The 19,810-nt window shown below is 39.3% G+C and overlaps 1 protein-coding gene across 1 annotated transcript in view; it reads left to right on the forward strand.

Moving 5' to 3' along the window:
• The window catches only part of LOC126244840 (retinal dehydrogenase 2-like), a 67,017-nt gene extending 55,092 nt beyond the window's left edge, over positions 1-11,925 (forward strand). The window contains exons 9-12 of the mRNA XM_049948269.1: positions 7,360-7,524; positions 11,136-11,293; positions 11,561-11,635; positions 11,718-11,925. Coding sequence (XP_049804226.1) covers positions 7,360-7,524; positions 11,136-11,293; positions 11,561-11,635; positions 11,718-11,787 — 468 coding nt within the window. The 3' untranslated portion in view covers positions 11,788-11,925. The remainder of the gene's footprint in view (positions 1-7,359; positions 7,525-11,135; positions 11,294-11,560; positions 11,636-11,717) is intronic.
• The last annotated feature ends 7,885 nt before the right edge of the window (positions 11,926-19,810 follow it).

The raw sequence follows: 19,810 nt of genomic DNA on the forward strand, positions 1-19,810 counted from the left end.
TCAGTGCAACATTTTTATTAGTCTCCCTGTAAATTAATGCATGAATCCCATCTTGAAAATCAGATTCCTCAATACCCATCAGCTTTGACTGTTAGTTCTTCATTTGAAGATAATTTTGAGCTTGAGAAATAGAAGTAATTCTCAAAGAGCCAAATCAGATGAAACAGACAGGCATGGTGACAATATGTCTCCTGAAACTTCCTGGCGGATAAAAGCTGAGTAACAAGGGGAATGGTCCTCTGAGGTCAGATGGTGGGACTTTGTGGTGTTGGGTGACTGGAAATGTAAGACATGGGAGATCCGTTTTTCTACAAGGTTGGAGGGTAATTACAATCTGTAAAGGCCTAAGTGAGACCCGCGGCATATTTCAAGAGGGATGGTTCATCACTACAGATGCAAGGGCCAAGGGCGGCTAGGCTGTATGGAAGGGACTTCTTGGTATGGATGGGTGGCAGCTGTCGAAGTGGAGGTATTGCTGGTGGTTGGTAGGTTTGATATGGACAGGGGCACTAATGTAGCCATCTTTGAGATGGAGGTCAAAATCAGGGAAGGTGGCTTGATGGGTTGAGTAGAACCAAGTGAAGCAAATGGGGGAGCAGGCACTGAGGTTCTGGAGGAATGTGGATAGGATGTCCTCACCCTTGATCCAGATCATGGAAATGTCATCAATAATTTGAACCAGGTGAATGGTTTGGGATTCTGGGTGCTTCAGAAGGATTCCTCTAGATGGCCCATAGCTGTACCCAGATTTGTTTGTAGTTAATTCCTTCAAAGGAGAAGTAATTGTGGTTGGGGACATAGCTGATCATGATGACTAGGAAGGAGGTGATTGGTTTGGAATCCATCAGGTGTTGGGAAATGTAGTATTCAATAGTGTTAAGGCCTTGGGCATTAGTAATGTTAGTGTAAAGGGAGGTGGCATCAATAACGACAAGCAGGGTACTGTATGCTAAAGAAACAGGAACTGTGGAGAGTCAGTGGAGGAAATGGTTGGTATCTTTTATATAGATGGCTAGGTTGAGGGTAATAGGCTGAGGTGTTGGTCTACAGGAGCAGAGATTCTCTCAGAGGTGGCACAGTACCAGCCAAAATAGGGTGTATGGGGTGGTTGGGTTTATGGACTTTATAAAATGTGTAGAAGGTAGGAGTGTGGGGAATGGTAGGTGTGAGAAGAGAGATGGACTGTGTGGAGATGTTCTGGGATGGGCCTAAGGATTTGAGGAGAGGCTGTAGATCCTGCTGGATTTCTGGAATGGATTCACTGTGGAAGCGTTTGTGGGTGGATGAACAGCTGGTGGAGTCCTTTCACCAGGTATGCCTTGTGGTTCAAAACAACGGTAGTTGAGCCTTTGTCAGAAGTTGGGATCACAAGGCTGGTTTCAGTTATTAGGTGGGGGATTGCAGATCTTCCTGTGAATGTGAGGTTAGCTTGCATGTTAAGGGATTTAGGGAATGATGCTGAGACAAGGTTGAAGCTTAAGAAATTCTGGAAAGTTAACATTGGGGATGGGTCACGGTTGGAAGGAGGAGTGAACTGAGTCAGTCAGCTTTCAACAATGTTCTTTTGTTCTGTGTGGTGGCTGCCACCCATTCCATACCAAGACGTCCCTCCCATACAGCCTAGCTGCACATGGCTGTCACATCTGTAGTGAAGAGCTGACCCTCTCGAAATATACCGAGGATCTCACTGAGGCCTTTACAGATTGTAATTACCCTCCCAACCTTGCACAAAAACAGATTTCGCATGCCTTATCTTTCCAGTCACCCTCCCATACAGCCTAGCTGCACATGGCTGTCACATCTGTAGTGAAGAGCTGCCCCTCTCGAAATATACCGAGGATCTCACTGAGGCCTTTACAGATTGTAATTACCCTCCCAACCTTGCACAAAAACAGATTTCGCATGCCTTATCTTTCCATTTGGCCTCAGAGGAACATTCCCATTGTGACTCAGTACCACCCAGAGTTGGAGCAACTCGCCAGGATTTTGACTACCTGTCATCATGACCTAAAATGAGAAATGTCTGACCTGCTATTCTTGCTATCCCTCCCACAGTCCTATGCCACTGCCCACTGATCCTACAAAATATCCTTGTCCATCCCTACAAAACTCCTGCTCAAACCCCGTGCCTCATGGCTCATATCCCTGTAATTGACCTAAAAGCAAGACCTGTCCCATATTTGCGCCCACCACCACCTACTCCAGTCCAGTCACAAACATCACCTGTTGCATCAAAGGCAGGGCTACCTGTAGAACCAGTCATGTGATCTACAACCTAAACCGGACTACCGTTATGGTGAGCACGACTGTGTCATCAGGATCCTTCCTGCCAACACCAGCTTGTCTAAATTGTGCAGATGGGAACTCTCCCTGCAATATATCCTAAATTACCTAAACCCTCCTGGCCTCAACCTTTGTTAGTCATTGTCCTTACCCTTTTAGCCCCTCCCCTGCATGGTCTCAACCTTTGTTAGTCATTGTCCTTACCCTTTTAGCCCCTCCCCTGTTCCCTTTCCAGCACTACACAGTCGTCTGTTCCACCAACGTTGCCAGTTTTGTTACTTCTTTCCTTTTCTGCTACCCCCCCCCCCTCTCCTCCATTCACCGTCTACCCTCCTGTATGCACCTGGCTGCCCTACCTACTCTCCACCTCATCCCTATACACTTCCAGCAGCACTTTACCACTCTGTTATCCCTTACCCTCCCCGCGACTGTGTCCTCCTTACCCCCAGCTGGTTGCCTCTCCCATAATTCTCCTGCTGCCAGAGGTTGTGGTTATGTGTGTTGTGTGAGTTGTGTTTGTGTGTATGTCTGTGTGTGAGTGTGTGTTTGTATGTGTGTGGGTGTTTTGTCTATTTCTGTCAAAGGCCTTGTAGGGCGAAAGCTAACTTTCCAACAATTTTTTTGTTGTACCTTTCTGCAATTCAACATCTCTGTCATATGACGAGTAGCAACTACCCTTTTCATTATATTATTACATTCCATCCTGGATTTCCCTTTGTTTGATTGTGCCTGACAGCTTTTCTTCCATCCTTATCCAGTGCTGTTTTCCTTTGTTACTATTTTCTAATGCATTACTGCACTTAGTGTCTGTCCTTCTTTCTCTCCTTTCATGTGTTTCTTTTGTCGCCTTACAAACTACACTGCATGGTCTACTTATGAGCCACACTGTATCGACCATCCCGGCTGTGCACAACAGACGGCTACAAGACCACACTGATTGTTGGTGCAGCATCTCAAGTCCCACGTTACTCTCGCCAATATCGTTAATGCAATACCTTAATTTATATCACTCTCCCCGCATCACCCTCACGTATTTTGGCGTGTTATTTCCTGCACCTTTCCTGTGCCACATGAACTTGTATTTCATTCTACCAACCACCCCCCCGCCCCTCCCCACTCCTTTCTCTCTGTATTCCAAGTTTGCACCTACTAATTTTACCTAATCTAGTCGTATCTGCCATTCTCCTTCTTCAAACTTATCCAACCATAGATCTGCAATCCACATTACAAATATTGTTTTTTTCTTTAATCTCATTATGACTTGACGCCAATTTCAGTTCGTTTTCGTCTTTCACTATCGGTTATTCACTCAGATTTCACCTTATTTTCCCTCATTCCATCCGTTTCATATGTTCCGTGATTTTTCTCACGTGTTTGTGTGTATTTTTACTAATTTTTTCGGACGTAATTCTATGTTATTTACGTATTTTTACGCATTTTTTCTACTACCATGGATCCTTGGTCCTCCCACCGGCGTCAATACAGAAAAGTTTCCTTATCCCTAACCAAAACCCAGGTCCCACACACTGTTCGAGCGTTGTTGCTTGGCACATGAAATCCCCTCAAATGGCCTAACCATCAAATTACCCATCTCTGGTTGCCACTTTTCCTTGCACAATGACCTCAATCTGTGCAGATTCCACCAATGCTTAGCCCTCACTTACATAGTCCTGCAAAGCCATGTCAATCAGGTCAAAACCTCTTTCCAATACCTCTTTTCCATCCATAAAATTCTGCTGCTATCCAATCCCAAATTACTGGATCCCATAATACACACTGAAACTCTTGCCCTCCAGGAACCAGAGTTACATGCACAACACCACCTCAAAAAACTCTCCAACCTGCTCACTTCCTACTCCTGCCTTGGACTACCACTGACCACTACCTCTAAAACAACCACCAAGCCTCCCCCACGTTCTCTCATAGCTGATGAAGACTGTCTTGCAAAACTACTACATTTACCCCACACCCCAAAACTCCCTCCCACCACCACATAGAATCCAGGAGATAAATAGGCCTGAAACACTGTCATGAACCTTTCTTCCAAAAGCCTTACACCAGCAGATCTATCAGTCCTTTCCAAAAGCCTCACCTCTTGCCCTACCCCCAAATTCAGTCATGCAGGACGTGCTTAAGACTTTCTCTCCTTCTCCCAGTCCCTACAGTGGAAACATTTTTTCGCCACCAAACCTACCAGCCATACTCAACAAAATAGCAATGTTGAAACCTGACTGACTTATTTCACTACTCCTTCCAACCATGATCAACCCCCCCCCCCCTACCCTCAATCACCCCCTGTTAACTTTCCAGAATTTCTTAACCTTGAACCTTGCTCACCATCATTCCCCAAATCCCTCAACATGCAAACTAACCTCACATCCACAGAAAGGTCTGCATTCCCCCACCTAAAAACTGAAACCAAACTTAGAATAACACCTGCTGACAAAGGCTCCATTACTTTTTTTTTGAACTGCAAGGATTACCAGGCAGAAGGACTCCACCAGCTGTCAGAGTTATCCACCCACAAACCCTGCCTCAGTGACCCCATTCCAGAAATTCAGCAGAATTTACAGTCTCTCCTCAAATCCTTTGGGCCATCCCAGAGCCTCTCCACAGAGCTTATCTCTCTCCTCAACCTTACCATTCCCCACACTCCTGCCTTTTACATGTTTCCAAAAGTCCATAAACCCAACCACTCTGGATGCCTCATTGAAGCCAGTTGCTGTGAAACCACTGAGAGAATCTCTGCTCTCAGAGACCTACACCTTCAGCCTATTACCTGCAACCTACGCACCTTTATAAACGATACCAACCATTTCCTCCACCGACTCTTGACAGTTCCTGTTCCTTTACCATACAGTGCCCTGCTCCTCACTATTGATGCCACCTCCCTCTACACCAATGTCCCTCTTGCCAATGGTCTTACCATTATTGAATGCTACCTTTCCCAACACCTGATGGATTCCAAACCAGGCATCTCCTTTCTCGTCGCCATGACCAACTACACCCTCATCCACAATTACTTCTTTGAAGACTTACCCACAAATATATATGGGGCAGGGCTATGGGCCATCTAGAGGAATCCTTCCGAAGCAACCAGAATCCCAAACCGCTCACGTGGTTCAGATTCATTGATGACATCTCCATGATCTGGATCAAGGGTGAGGACATCCCATCCACATTCCTCCAGAACCTCAACACCTGCTCCCCCATTTGCTTTGCTTGGTCCTACTCAACTCATCAAGCCACCAGCCACGATTTTGACCTCCATCTCAAATGAGCTATCTCAGTTCCCCTGCCCAAATCAAATCTACCAACCACCAGCAAAACGTCCACTTTGACACCTGCCACCCATCCACACCAAGAAGACCCTGCCATACAGCCTAGCCTCCCACCGCCATTGCATCTGTAGTGACGAACTGCCCCTCTCAAAATATACCAGAGGTCTCACTGAGGCCTTTACAGATTGTAATTACCCTCCACCATTGTACAAAAACAGAACTCCCATGCCGTACATTTCCAGTCACCCAACACCTTCCAAAGTCCCACTGTCTGGCCACAGAGCAGCATTCCCCTCACGACACAGCAACACACAGGACTGGAGCAACTGAATTACATTCTTGCATGGTTCTGACTATCTCTTGTTGTGCCCTGAAATCTGTCCTACCCACTATCCTTCCAACTCCTCCCACTTTGGTATTTTGATGCCCACCAAACCTACACAATATCCTAACTCATCCCTACACAACCCCTGCTCCCAACCCCTTGCCTCATGGCTCATATCCCTGGATGCAAGACTTGTCCCATACTTCCTCCCACCACCAACACCTACTCCAGTCCAGACACATACGTCACCTATCCCACCAAAGGCAGGGCTACCTGTGAAATCAGTCATGTGATCTACAAGCTAAGCTGCAGCCACTGTGCTGCATTCTACATGGTCATGGGAACTAACAAGCTGTCCGTCCACATGAATGGCTATCGACAAACTGTGGCCAAGAAACATCTGGACCATCCTGTTTCTTAGTATGCTGCCCAACATTATGTCCTTCATTTCAATGACTGCTTCACAGCCTATACCATCTGGATCCTTCCCATCAACACCAGCTTTTCTGAATTGCAAAGGTGGGAACTCTCCTTGCAAGATATCCTATATTACCGTTATCCTCCTGGCCTCATCCTTCATTAGTCATTGCCCTTATCAGTCTAGCCCCTATCCTGTTCTCATTTGAGCACTACACAGTCCTCTATTCCACCAACACACTTAGTCGTTTTACATCTTTCCTTTTCCACTATCCCCCTTCTCTTCCACGTCCTCTGTCTAACCTCCCAACTGCACCTACCTGCCCTACTCTCCACCTCAGCCTTGCACACTCCCGGCAGCACTTCACCTCCACCTTACCTACCCTGCTATTTTTTCCCCTCCCCACCATAGCCTTCTTCTTACCCTGATCCGGTTGCCTCTGTCATAATGCACTGTTGCTGGCAGTTTGGCTGCTGCTGCCAGAGACTGTGGTCATATGTGTGTGTGTGTGTGTGTGTGTGTGTGCTGTCTTTCCGAAAGTCTTTTTGTTGTACCTTTCTGTAATTCAGCATCTCAGCCATATGGTGAGTAGCAATTATCCTCTTCATTATATTGTTACATTCTATCCTGGATTTGACATTGCTTGAATGTGAGAGTAAGATAGTTAAGCATTTCCTGACAGCATGTTTGGTGATGTATACCACATACTAGTCTTCATCTATGTTTATGTATATATGCTGTAACCCGCTGTATGTTGTGTGTGACAGAGTGTACATTATATCAATGTTTTCTGTCCTACTTTATTCACAAGCAGCTCAGTGGAAAATGACTCTTTACACATCCCAATCTCTTTTAACTTATTTTCATGCACCTTTCACAAGATATAAGGTTGTGGTATTAGACTTCACATAGTGTTCATATATAGTAAATGAACATGTTATGATACAAGCAGTTCACCTATAAATTAGTTCAATGAACCTTACCACATTAATTTTGTATTATAAACATGTATATTGTCTTTATTGGTTTGATGTCATTTGTATTACTTTCAGATTGATGACGAAATATTTGAGAGAGTAATGAGCTACATTAAATCTGGTAAGGAACAAGGGGCCCGTGTGGAATGTGGTGGTGAGCGTTATGGCGATAAAGGATATTTCGTAAAACCGACTGTTTTTTCGAATGTGACAGATGAGATGAAAATTGCACGTGAGGAGGTAAGTGAGCAGAGTAGAATTTATGTTATTATTTAACATTTTATGGAGTAAACACTCAAGATTGATGTTATGTAAGCAGTATTATTATTAATGTTGGTTAACAGTTAATGTAACATACTGAAGTTTATTCTTACCACTTTTGTCTGCTGGTATAGTTACAGATGTTTTTGTTTTCAAGGTTGTCAACTTGATGTGGAAAATTTGAAAAATCAAAATATTTAAAAGAAATTTATTACTTTTCTGAAAATAATTTATTATTTTGTCTAGTAGAGTGATGGGTTGGGACCAGTGTGGACCATCCTCAGATCATAAAATAAGGCTGTGGTTCAGTCTCACCAAGAAGAAACCACATTGTCAATATCATGGTGTTTCATATGGTGGGATTTAACCATGGTCTGTATTTTATGATCTGAGGATGGACAGCGCTGGCTGAAACCTATTATTTTATTACAGATAAATATGACTGTGCTGGATGATAAATTATTTTCAAAAGAATCCAACTCTATGCCCTCCAGCTTGACAGAAATATTATTCCTTCACATTTCTGGTGGTGATTTTTTACAAGTTACAAATGTCCACATTTGTGGTAGTGACACCCATGAGAACACACAAAAATGTCTCATTCCAATACAAAAAACTATCACATTCAAAAAGCCATAGCAGAGAGAAAGCAACTATAAATGATCAGACTCATATAAGCAACAATTCACTACTAAACAAAACAGACAACTATCAGTTGAAGTCAGTGGTGAAATACAGTATAAATTTATGCCACTCAGTAATACAAAACATTACACGTGTACTTTGAGGTTTTTGTTCTTACTTTCCATAAATGATTTAAATCATCTACCCCATTCAAAATTGTATTAAGTTTGTAGATGAAAGAATCTACAAAATAGAAGGAAGGCTGCTAATGAGCTATGAATGAAATGGGTGTATCACAGACTACAGAGGGACTCTCCAAAAATAGGCTTATAATAAATGCAGATAAAACAGTTACAATGCATTTATGTGCCTTAAAAAAGGAAACACTCAGAAATTCAAAAAAATAACTCTGTCGAGGAAGAAACCAGAAACTGTAACATCTTTAAAATTCTTTTTGTTGTAGATACAACAATCAAAAATGTATACTGTGCATAGGTGAAATCACTGTCAAGATATGCAATTATATGTTAGGGAAGGTGCTTTATGACACACACACACACACACACACACACACACACACACACACACACACACAAAATACTCATTCTAGAACCTCATCCAAATCACTTAAACAGTTGCAGCTCCTTACACTGCCTTGCTAATACTTAATATATCTTGGAGATCATAAATTCACATAGAAAGCTGCCAAAATCAACTAGTTTGTACAAACACTAACTGCATACAATAAGAGGTAAAAGCTGCAACTGAATACAGTACGTCCTAATATAAAAATGACACCAAACAGACCATTGCAAGCAGGAATAAAGATTTATAACAAATTACCTGACTACATGCAAGCAACATAAGATATTACACACTTTGAAATAACTCTTAACAGTTACCTTCGAAACTAGTGCTATTGCAGTATTGATGAATTTTTTAATGGCATAAGATATTGTGTACTGGTAACTTTCCAGTACATGTTTATCATGTTATTTTAAATTGTTTGTAAATATTTCTTGTTTTTTTGGCAACAAAAGTACAGTTTTATCCTATGAATGTAAACTATAAAGTGATAACCAGAACAAATTTTTGCTCTTCAGTGGAGTGTGAGCTGATCTGAAACTTACTGGCAGATAAACGTACATGCTGGATGGGGACTTGAACTCAGAACCTTTTTCCTTTCATGGACAATTAATTTACTGACTGAGTTATCCAGGCCTGACTTACTTACATGAGCTCAGGTCACGAGTTGCACCTGGACAGCTCAGTCAGCAGACCAATTGCCCAAAAGGTTCTGGATTTGGGTGTAGCATGCAAGAACCTATTCAATTAACAAAATATAGTTTTAGTACTACCTGTTAAACTGTTTGATTTTCAATATTCACTGTTGCACAAATATGTTAATCAAGTTAATTGTACCCATAATATGATATGACTTGATTTGTCCTATATCTCAATGTGTCTGTGTATATAATAAGATGGAAATGGACCAGTACATTACTGCACTATACTGTAACAAATATGATCTCCAGATGAACTATAATTCACAGTAGCACAATACAAAAAAAATATAGATTTCACCTTCTTGTGTAGGATATAGAGTGTTGTCTCTTCATGGTTCAAAGGGCTTCAAAGAAATCTGCATCACACATAAATAAAGTAATTCAGAATCAAAAGGAAATGAAAACATGCCTAATTAACTATCCTTTCTGGAAAGTATACGATCAGAAAATTCCTGCTTGCGTAATGACAAGTAGTAACATTTATTACGAACAATGCATTATTGTTATGAATATAGATAATGGTTGTCTAGTCATTAATATTAATGTGATCATGCATATATTATTCAATAATGAACAGATATTTAGTATAACAAACAATGCAACTGCTTTCTTCAAAGTTGTGGCATTCCTACTAAAATCACTATGTTACAATTAATTTGATTAAGAACAAATGATTTACAAAACAATACTTAATTGTTAATGTTGTTGGTTTGTTTGACATCTGTAAAGGGTATCCTTAGACTTTTATTTGATTTGGTAAATTTAAGCTCAATCAAGCTGTTTAGCTATTGCCCATATTATACTCAGTGTAATATAAGAGAAAGGGAACCATCCATCTGTAGATGACTGATTTGTGGAGCATAGAAGTACATAACAGGAAACAGTATGCATGCTAGTTTTCAAGCTCTTTGCTCTTTTCCTACAAAAAGTACAAACATTCACACACGCAACCACACCAACACCCAAACACACACTCCTATAGTCACAGTCTTGCCTTGGCCATAGGAGAGTGTGTGTGTGTGTGTGTGTGTGTGTGTGTGTGTGTGTGTGTGTGTGTGTGTGCACCCCTGTGGTTGTGTGTGTGAATGTGTGCACTTTTACTAGAAAAAGATCAGGCCCTTGAAACTAGTGTGAATACTGCTTACTGTTATGTACTTCTATGCTCCACACATCAGTCAGCTGTAGGAGAATGGTTGCTTTTCCCTTATTTTATGTATTGTTCCATACAGGAATTTCCATTATTGTTATTCATATTACACTTGCTAATTCTTTCTCTGCAACTTCTATGTCAGCTCAAAGTTATAACATCAGATGCTGCCTATTAAAAAATTGTTTAATAACAGTCACATATTCTCCAAAAGACATTACTAAAGACAAGCTACATAAGTGTAATACTATTCACACTTTCCAAGCTGTCTTCAGGCTAGGAACATTTCCTTTTGACTCTTCAAGTTTCTATATTTCATTATTACTGTCTAAATAACTATTCTTTTATAAATAATTTGATTTATCTTAACTTTTTAACAGAATATGTTATTTATGATACAATGTGGTTTATAAAGGCTGCTGCAGAGTCAGTTGTGAAATTGATGACATTCATTGCATCATTATTAGCAGGCATACATACAAGTTGTAATGTGATGTTAATCATGAGTGTGAGTTCTTTAAAACCTGTTTCAGATTTTTGGTCCAGTGCAAAGTATAATCAAGTTCAAAACACTTGAAGAAGTAATTGAAAGAGCCAATAACACAACTTATGGACTAGCCTCTGGGATCCTCACAAATGATATTAACAGTGCTCTGACAGTTGCTAATGCTCTTGAAGCTGGCTCTGTGTGGTAAGTAAAAATTTTGCATAACTATCTAAGAAAATTGTTGATTATCTTTTGACTCATCACAAATGTCTCTTAACATATTCATTCTTCACATAATATTTTGTTAGCATGTACTCAATTTTGTAAAATAAGGTGACCAAAATGAAACGGTTCAAGTAGTTCACTTGCAAAGTATAAAATGTTGTTTAATAAAAACAGTATACAGTAACAGCCTAAATTTTGTCAGGTTTTTTTTAAATATCATTCAGGCAATTTCTTTATATTTTGCAGGATAAACTGCTACAATGCAATTCAGTCTTCAACACCATTTGGCGGATACAAAATGTCAGGAATCGGCAGAGATTGGTAAGTAGATCACACTTAAAAAATTATGATCACACATAACTATAAACTGCAAGATAATAAACATATTTTTTTCTGTTTTCAGTGGAGAAGAGTCACTGGAAGAATATCTAGAAGTGAAAACAGTTTCAGTCAAACTACCAATGAAATCCTGAATGATAAAAATACCAGTTGCTATCTAATTAAGAAATGAGGGCTTTGTATTTGCACTGGTTTAAGTATTAATACAAGAACTACTTCTGATATTTATAAAAATAATAACAGCAATAACAATAAAATATTTATGTATGGTTTCTTTGCAGTTTCCTACCCTTACCTTGAAATTCACGAAGAATTAGAGGCGTTACCATATGCAACCAGTACTCAATAATACTATGCAGTTTTTTCAATGAATTTAATAAAATGAGCATTTTTATTTATTTTATAACAAAATACATAATTAACAAATTCATTCCTTTTAGACAGCATTTTATGCTTTCTTTATTTCCTTCTTTTTGTTCCTACATTTTGATTATAGGTCTGTTGCAGCTGTGCAAAATCTGTCTATTCCACTAACGTATTGGTCCTTTGTCTTCCAGCCATTCTCAGAGTGAGCCAAAGAGATTAATAACATTGTGCCAAGAGTGGCCTTATATGATCTGCTATGACTGCACTATGCACGTGAGTTTGCACCACAGATGCTGATCAAACTTGTACAGGGCTTGTACAGGGAATCACATCTGCGAGATATGTGATCAACCAACAACTGCACTGCCACCACGGTGGAGCACATAAGGCTTTGCTTGCCACTGTGTTATTAGTCTCCTAGGTCAGTCTAACAATAGCTGGGGGATATGGGGTTAAATATCAGAGGGTGAGATGGAATTTCCATAACTTTGTGTCCATAATTTAAACAGCAATAAGCCTGGTTGGGAGAGAAGTCAAGATTGGGGTATTAAGAACTTGTGACTTCACAAGTTTCAGTTCTCTTCTGCTGCTATAATTTCATTGTTATTTTCCCTCTCATTATGGTCTGAATAGCTTTCCTAACTGGACATTGACTAGTAATGGCCAGTTTTAATGATTTACTGTGTGATGCCAACTCCATCATTGTAATAAAAATGAATCACAGATATCTTAAGCTAGTATAATCTCCAGACTATAGAAAGATTAGCACTAGGGGAACAGATACATGTACCAGCAGAATAGATTATGCAGTAATAAACAAATGTGTTAAAAACAGCTTTGACTTACACTGTTGAACAGTGTTATTAAGATTGACACCTGTCAAAATAAAGTACCAGAAGAGAGATGAGAGAATTATTACCCAATGAAAGCATGTGATGGCAAATGAAGAGGCTCTACATGTCTTTGTTTGTACATTAAGATTATTGCTTCCCTCATAGAGAAATTCATAAATATTATAAAACAGGTAATAATAACAGATTGGAACTTTCATCCATCCAGGTAAGTAAGCTGAACACCCTTACAAAATGACACAAATCCATTTATAAGAAAAAAACTGTGGGGATTCCTGATCAGAATGCTCATAGTGAAATGCAGAGAGCAGGTTAATGGAATCCAAACATGCTTTATTGCTTGGAGATAAAACAAGATGTGTACACATGATACAATAGCAAACAGCAGATTGTCAATGTCAAAAGTCACTCTCCTCACGGGAGCTCAACCACTGACCGAAGAATCTTATTATATTGCACTTGCATTATTGATAGTGAGGTCTTTTGACCAACTCTGCTAAGTCTAGCTGCTGTTGCTCTCCAAGAGAGAAGAAAATGAAATGGTGTTTTGATCCTGGCGCCATCTTGATACAGATGATATTGGTGAATGTAGGGTGGAGGTTAGCATGCTTGGCCGCAATGTAATTAGTGGTCTGCATTGAGATCGCCAAGTTGTGTTGGGAGAATTTTGGATGGTGGGGGTCATGGGTTGTGAATGCAGTGACATCTGACTGCTTACATGCTTGGAAGCAATTGTTGTGTCCAAGGATTCATGGCATTTAGGAACCTGTTAGCCGACAGTCTTGGTGTAACCATGACCAGTTTGACATCACTGGGTGGTCTGTAGCCATGAGGGAACTGTTTGGAAAGAAAACCTTTGTCAACCTGTCTTTCATGCTGTCCCTCAACCACACAGTGTGGTCTAATATTGATTTTATGCACAGTTTCATGTTGAATGCTTCTATGTTGAAATGTCATGAGAGGCAGTGAGGTCACACGTGGAGGACACCTGCACACTACGAGAAAAGTTCATCATATTTGCCTATGGCTAGGGCATTGCATTCTTTTTCGGCTGTATGTGTGTGTCTGCTACTAATACCATGATGGTTGCTGCCTCATTCATGTGGTCTAGTGTCCTCTGAACGCTGCTGTGTATAAAGTGGTGAACTACTAGTGATGTCAGGTACAGATTCTCTGCTACTGTTATGCATCAGGATTCCTCACTCAAATCTGGGAAGAGATGAAAGTGACAGATGAAATCCATGGCCAAGATCAGTTCTCAAACATTGGTGATCAAAAACTGCCATAGTAATTTTTCATCTGTGGTGTGGATGATCAGTCTGTGAAGTTTGATTAGAAAATCATTTATGGTGTGTAGTTTGATGGCTGGTGTGATAAGTTCCATTGGTGGGTTCTCCCTGGGGATGATGGTCACTTCCAATCTGGTGTCCAGTAGAAAGAACTGATATGTTAAGTGAGCTAGATTGTAGAACTTCCACTGTTGCTAGAGCTGGGGCAAAACTATATTGGTCCATGTGTCTGAGCTGAGGGAGGCATATTGTGCGCTGCAATCTGGATCACATTTTGCATTTGGGTGGTTGCACGGTATGGAGCAGTTGCTTACCCAGTCACTGAAGCCAACTGTGGAACCAACACAGCCATGGTGAATGTATGGAACTGCTCAGAATGTGTCAGATGCTAGTAGCTGTGGGCAGTTTGTCACAGTAGGAATGAAATGAAAGTGGTCATTATTAACTAGTATATCCACATATTGATGTAGCTGCAGGAGTGCTAAAAGTCTGTCAGCCAGGACAAATTCGTGTTCCATTATTTCATGTTCATGCAAGACCATGGTCATATGTATCCATGGCAGATGTCTGCAGAGCCACAGCATCTGAAGTGTGATGTCTGGTATCACTGACATGATGATAACTTATTCCAACCGTTGCTCCAGTGTTTTTGTGAGCTGGTGGAGCAACACCTCTTTGGTGGCATTGAATTTGCTGTTAACTGGAGGGGCTAGTATGATGTTCCTGATAAAGTGGGTGCATTCTCCTGCGTTCCTCAGTAGGGTGACGAACTTAGAACTGCAATCAAAGATATCATGGCTCTGTAGAACGATGTCAGTCATAGCAAACCATGTTGCCGCATGTTCCAGTTGGCATGGTGGTAGCTTAGGATGATAACGTTGTTGTATATATACTCCACAAAAATATTGTTGTTGATGTTCTGTGGTCTGAGGGAGGTGTCAATGAGATTTCTGGGACCAGGCATGGCACAGAAGAACCCAGGAATCTTGTCATGTGATTCAGCTGGCTGTGCCCCACTTGATTTATGAACAAGTTCAGCTGGACTGCACCTAATATCTTCAGAATCCATGCTGGTTGGCATGGACGAGGTCATTCTGTTCAAGATCCCCCATTATGACTGAGCTCAGAATATGTTATAAGATTCTACAACAAATCAATGTCAAAAAAATTTGATGGTAGTTTTGTGGATCACTTCTACTTCCCTTCTTGTAGATGGCTGTGACCTGTACTTTCTTCCACGGACACAGTTTTTTGTTCGAAGAATCTGTGATAGATTGTAGTTAGAAGAGAAGCTAACTTAGCTGCAGATTCAATATAGAATCTGATAGGGATTCCTTCAGCCCTGGAACTTCGTTCAGTTTCAATGACTTCAGCTGTTTCTTAACACCACTGACACTAATACTGATTTCACTCATATTTTCAGGGTTAAATTAGGGCAATTATTTTGAGTTTTTCCTTTGTAAAAAAAATTTGAAAACAGAGTTACGCATTTCAACTTTTGCTTTGCTACCCTCAGTTTCAGTTCCTGTCTCATTCGTTATGGATTGGTCACTATGGTGCCACTAACAACCTTAAGGTATGAGTAAAACTTCTTTTGATTTTGCAAAAGATCATTTGACAATATTCTGCAACAGTAGTCACTGGAGGCTTCACACATTATTCTTTTAACAGACAAGCATGTTTTATCCAGCATCTCTCTATCTAAAAGCCTACACTTTGTTTTACAACTATTATGCAATAGTCTTTGTTTCTCTGGAAGTTTCTTTACAGTGACTGTTGTAATCTTACCCTCCCACACAACACCATTAAAGCTCTCATTCTTTGCACAAATTTTCAAAACCTTCGAGAGGAGTAAGATTACAAAAGAAGAAAATTTGTTTACTTATGTTGATTATCTCATTGTTGTTGTCGCTGGCTCAAAATCTTGTTATGTCTAGGAGTACAATCTTGCTGCTGAAAATTTTAATTTAACGTTGCAGGTTCTTGAAGACAAATAACTGATGAAGAGTTGCCTGTTGATATGTATATCTTTTTATTTTATCCCATTCTTCTAAATCACACTGAATTTATAATTTCCACATTCAAAAAACCAATAATTACATTGTTGCTCGAACAGTCCACGGGTATACCGCAGGTTCATGGGTTGTTTTAAATTCTCTGTGCATGAAGTATTCTTATTCACTGGAATTGAAGGTTAATTCCTTCCACTTGTATTAATTAATATAAATTGTTCATATATTACTGTAAAAACTGAGTAAGTTTGCGAAATAAAAGGGATGGTGACTAACAATTTGGCATCTTCTTCATTTTTTACTTTTTGTTAATTACCGGTATTTTACTTTATTTGGGAGTTAGAGTAAGAAGTAGCAACAATTATGTCACACTTTTCTGCAAATTTTAAAACTATTGACGTCACCAACTACCAGACATAATTTTACTTTTTGTATGATGCATACTTTGTATACAGATTTTCAATCCCTCCAGTCTGTTCTAATTCGTCTTATATTTCCAGAGGTATGGTGCTGTTGGCAGCCAAAAAACACAAACATAGCTCATCATTTATTTCTAAAACACATTCTAACAATGTTCTCAGCAACGCAAAAAATGTAACTTGTAATTTTTCTTCTTCTGATTCCAAACTGATCTTCCTTCATCACACCTTATCTTACTTTCCAAATTGACTGAAATTTCACCTGGAGCCATTACGAATAATCATTATTTCTCTACTTCTTAACCAAATTGTATGGAAGTGGCCTATCCTCCGGTCACTTCTACGTATTGTTTAATGACATATTCTGCTGGTGGCAACAGGCAGACTCTATCAATAGGCCCATTTGTGGGCACCCATAGGTAAAGCTTCATCTGACCACCACTTCAGTGCACAAGAAAAACAACAGTCGATATGCTTCTGTATGAGGTCAAATAATAATAATAATAATAATTTTATTGTCATTCAGCCATTACAGCAATAGACAACGTCATATACATACTAAAATACAATTAATAGTTTGAAAGAAACAACAGGTTTCTTGTTAACATTATAGTATTATATTACAGTTGATAAATTCTCTTATGTCATAGAATGGGTGGAGGACTAGCCAGTCATGAATTGTTTGTTTGAATAATTGTTCAGGTAATTCTTGAACAGATTGAGGAAGATTATTAAATAATTTGTACCCCATGATTTTGTAGCTGTTGAGTGACTTTGACAATCTGTGGTAAGGAATATAGAGGCACCTATTCTTTCTTGTATTGTGGCTGTGTACATTTTCTCTGGTTTTTGTTTCTGGTAATTTCTTCTTCGTATAAATTAGAACATAGTATATGTACAAGTTTATAACAGTCACGTTTTTCTGTTCACAGAACAATGGTTTACAGTGTGCCTTATATGCAGAACCAGTAATTATCCTAATAGCCTTTTTTTGCAGTATTAATATGTCATGTACACAGCTAGAATTTCCCCACAAAATAATTCCATATGTTATTATACTTTGAAAGAATGAAAAATAGGATGTTCTAACGTATTTTTCAGGAACACAATCCATAAGTCGCCTTAACAGGTAAATAACTCTTGACAATTTACCACTAATATATTGTACATGTTGACCCCAATATAATTTATCATCAATGTATACCCCCAAAAATTTGACATAACTTGGATCATCTGACAGAAGCTTGTCTCTAAGACTACAGACCATCTGCTGTGTTTTGTTTTCATTCAGCAGAAATCCATTTGCCTTGAACCAATAGGATGCTTGGTCAATTGTCTTTGCTGCACAAGTTTTAAGGCTATTTAAATCCTCACTAGCATGAAGAAATGTTGTATCATCTGCATACAACACAGTGGTGGACTTGATAAATGACAGAAGATCATTTATCATTATCAGGAACAAAAAGGGGCCCGGCACAGATCCCTGTGGAACACCTACCTTGACTTGCTCTATACTCGACATTTCTCTCCCTACACAAACAACTTGCTTACGATTCTGAAGATACGATTTTATTAATTTAAGGCTGTTATGTCTAATGCCATAGAATTCCAGTTTTTCTAGGAGTGGCTTATGCTTTACACAGTCAAAAGCTTTGCTTAGATCACAAAATGTGAGTTGAGCATAGCCCTTATCCTCAAACACTTGATGTAAGTATTTGACTACAAAGTCTATAGCATCCACAGTAGACAATTTTTTCCTAAAACCATACTGAGATTCACTACTTATTCCTAATTTTTCAAAATAGACAGATAGCTGTTGGTAAATTACACATTCCAGTATTTTAGAAAAAGCTGGGGCTATGGAGATTGGTCTGTAACTGGAAGGTGAGTCCATATCACCCTTTTTATATATTGGAATTACCCTAGCCACTTTGAGTTCTTCGGGAAAATATCCTTCAGATATGCATTTATTTATACAGAATGTTAAGGGGTACACAATATAGTCTATTACTTTCTTTAGTAAATTAAAGGATATGTCATATATATCTACATTGTCTGAAGATTTCATCAGTTTTACAATGCTTAGGACATGACTAGGTGAGACCTCGGAGAACATAAATGTACCTGTGTCTGTTGGTGTTCTGCAAACATTTTTAGAAAGTAACTCTGATGAACTGATATCAGGTTTGATTATAGTATTTCCTACATTTTCAACAGATTTAATAAAGAAATCATTTAATTTTTGGGGACTTATAGTAATTTTTTTGCTTCTTACATCTTTAGCAACATCATTTATTAATTTCCATGCAGCTTTGCACTTATTTGTGGAATTATCAATGGTATTGAAATTATGTGCTTTTTTGGCTTCCACGATGGCTTTTTTATACTCATTCCTGCATTTTATATAGGCTAATCTGGCATGTTCTGTTTTCTGATTGCTACATATATTGTGCAACACCATAACTTGGTTTTTCATATTTGATAATTGTTTAGTGAACCATGAATTTTCTCTGTTTGTAGCCCTGTTTGTAAAGCCTTTGTCAGTTAATTTGCATTTCTTTATGGGGATGTTGTCATTAAATTGTGTCAGAAATGTTTTAAAAAATCTCTCAAATAATAGTTTCCCTGACAAATCAGCTCTAAGACTATAACTTGTGTCACCATGACATTGGTTGAACCAGTCTCTCTCAGCAAGGGACTTACAGAGCTGAACAACTTTGTCATCTGTGACAGGCCTGGTGATTATAACTTTTGGGACAGGCTTAGGAATATTACTATTATCAATACAGAACCTACTTGTATAGTTTAAAGATACAGAGTCATGATCTGAAAATGGAAACGCTGTAACAGCACATGATTCTTCTGTAGTTTTAAAGTTGACAAAAATATTGTCAAGACATGCTTTATCTCTTGTGGGCCTGTTATTGATTGAGTGCAAATTGCACTGTCTTAGAAGGTTTTTCAACTCAGTCACAGTACGTTTATGTGTTGTTATATCAAAATCTGCATTCAGATCTCCACCAATTACTATGTCATAATGCAACCATCTGGTCCCTCTTAGTACATCTAACAGCATGTCCAATTTTTCTAGAAATACATTGATGATACCCTTAGGTGACCTGTAAAGGGATACTATTACTAACTTAAGACTGTCCATAACTATACCAGTGGCTTCAAAGTTCTGTTCCTCACATAAATAATCTAGGTCCAACTTAACAAC

This window comes from Schistocerca nitens, chromosome 1 (assembly GCF_023898315.1).
Source record: "Schistocerca nitens isolate TAMUIC-IGC-003100 chromosome 1, iqSchNite1.1, whole genome shotgun sequence".
NCBI classification, from domain to species: domain Eukaryota; kingdom Metazoa; phylum Arthropoda; class Insecta; order Orthoptera; family Acrididae; genus Schistocerca; species Schistocerca nitens.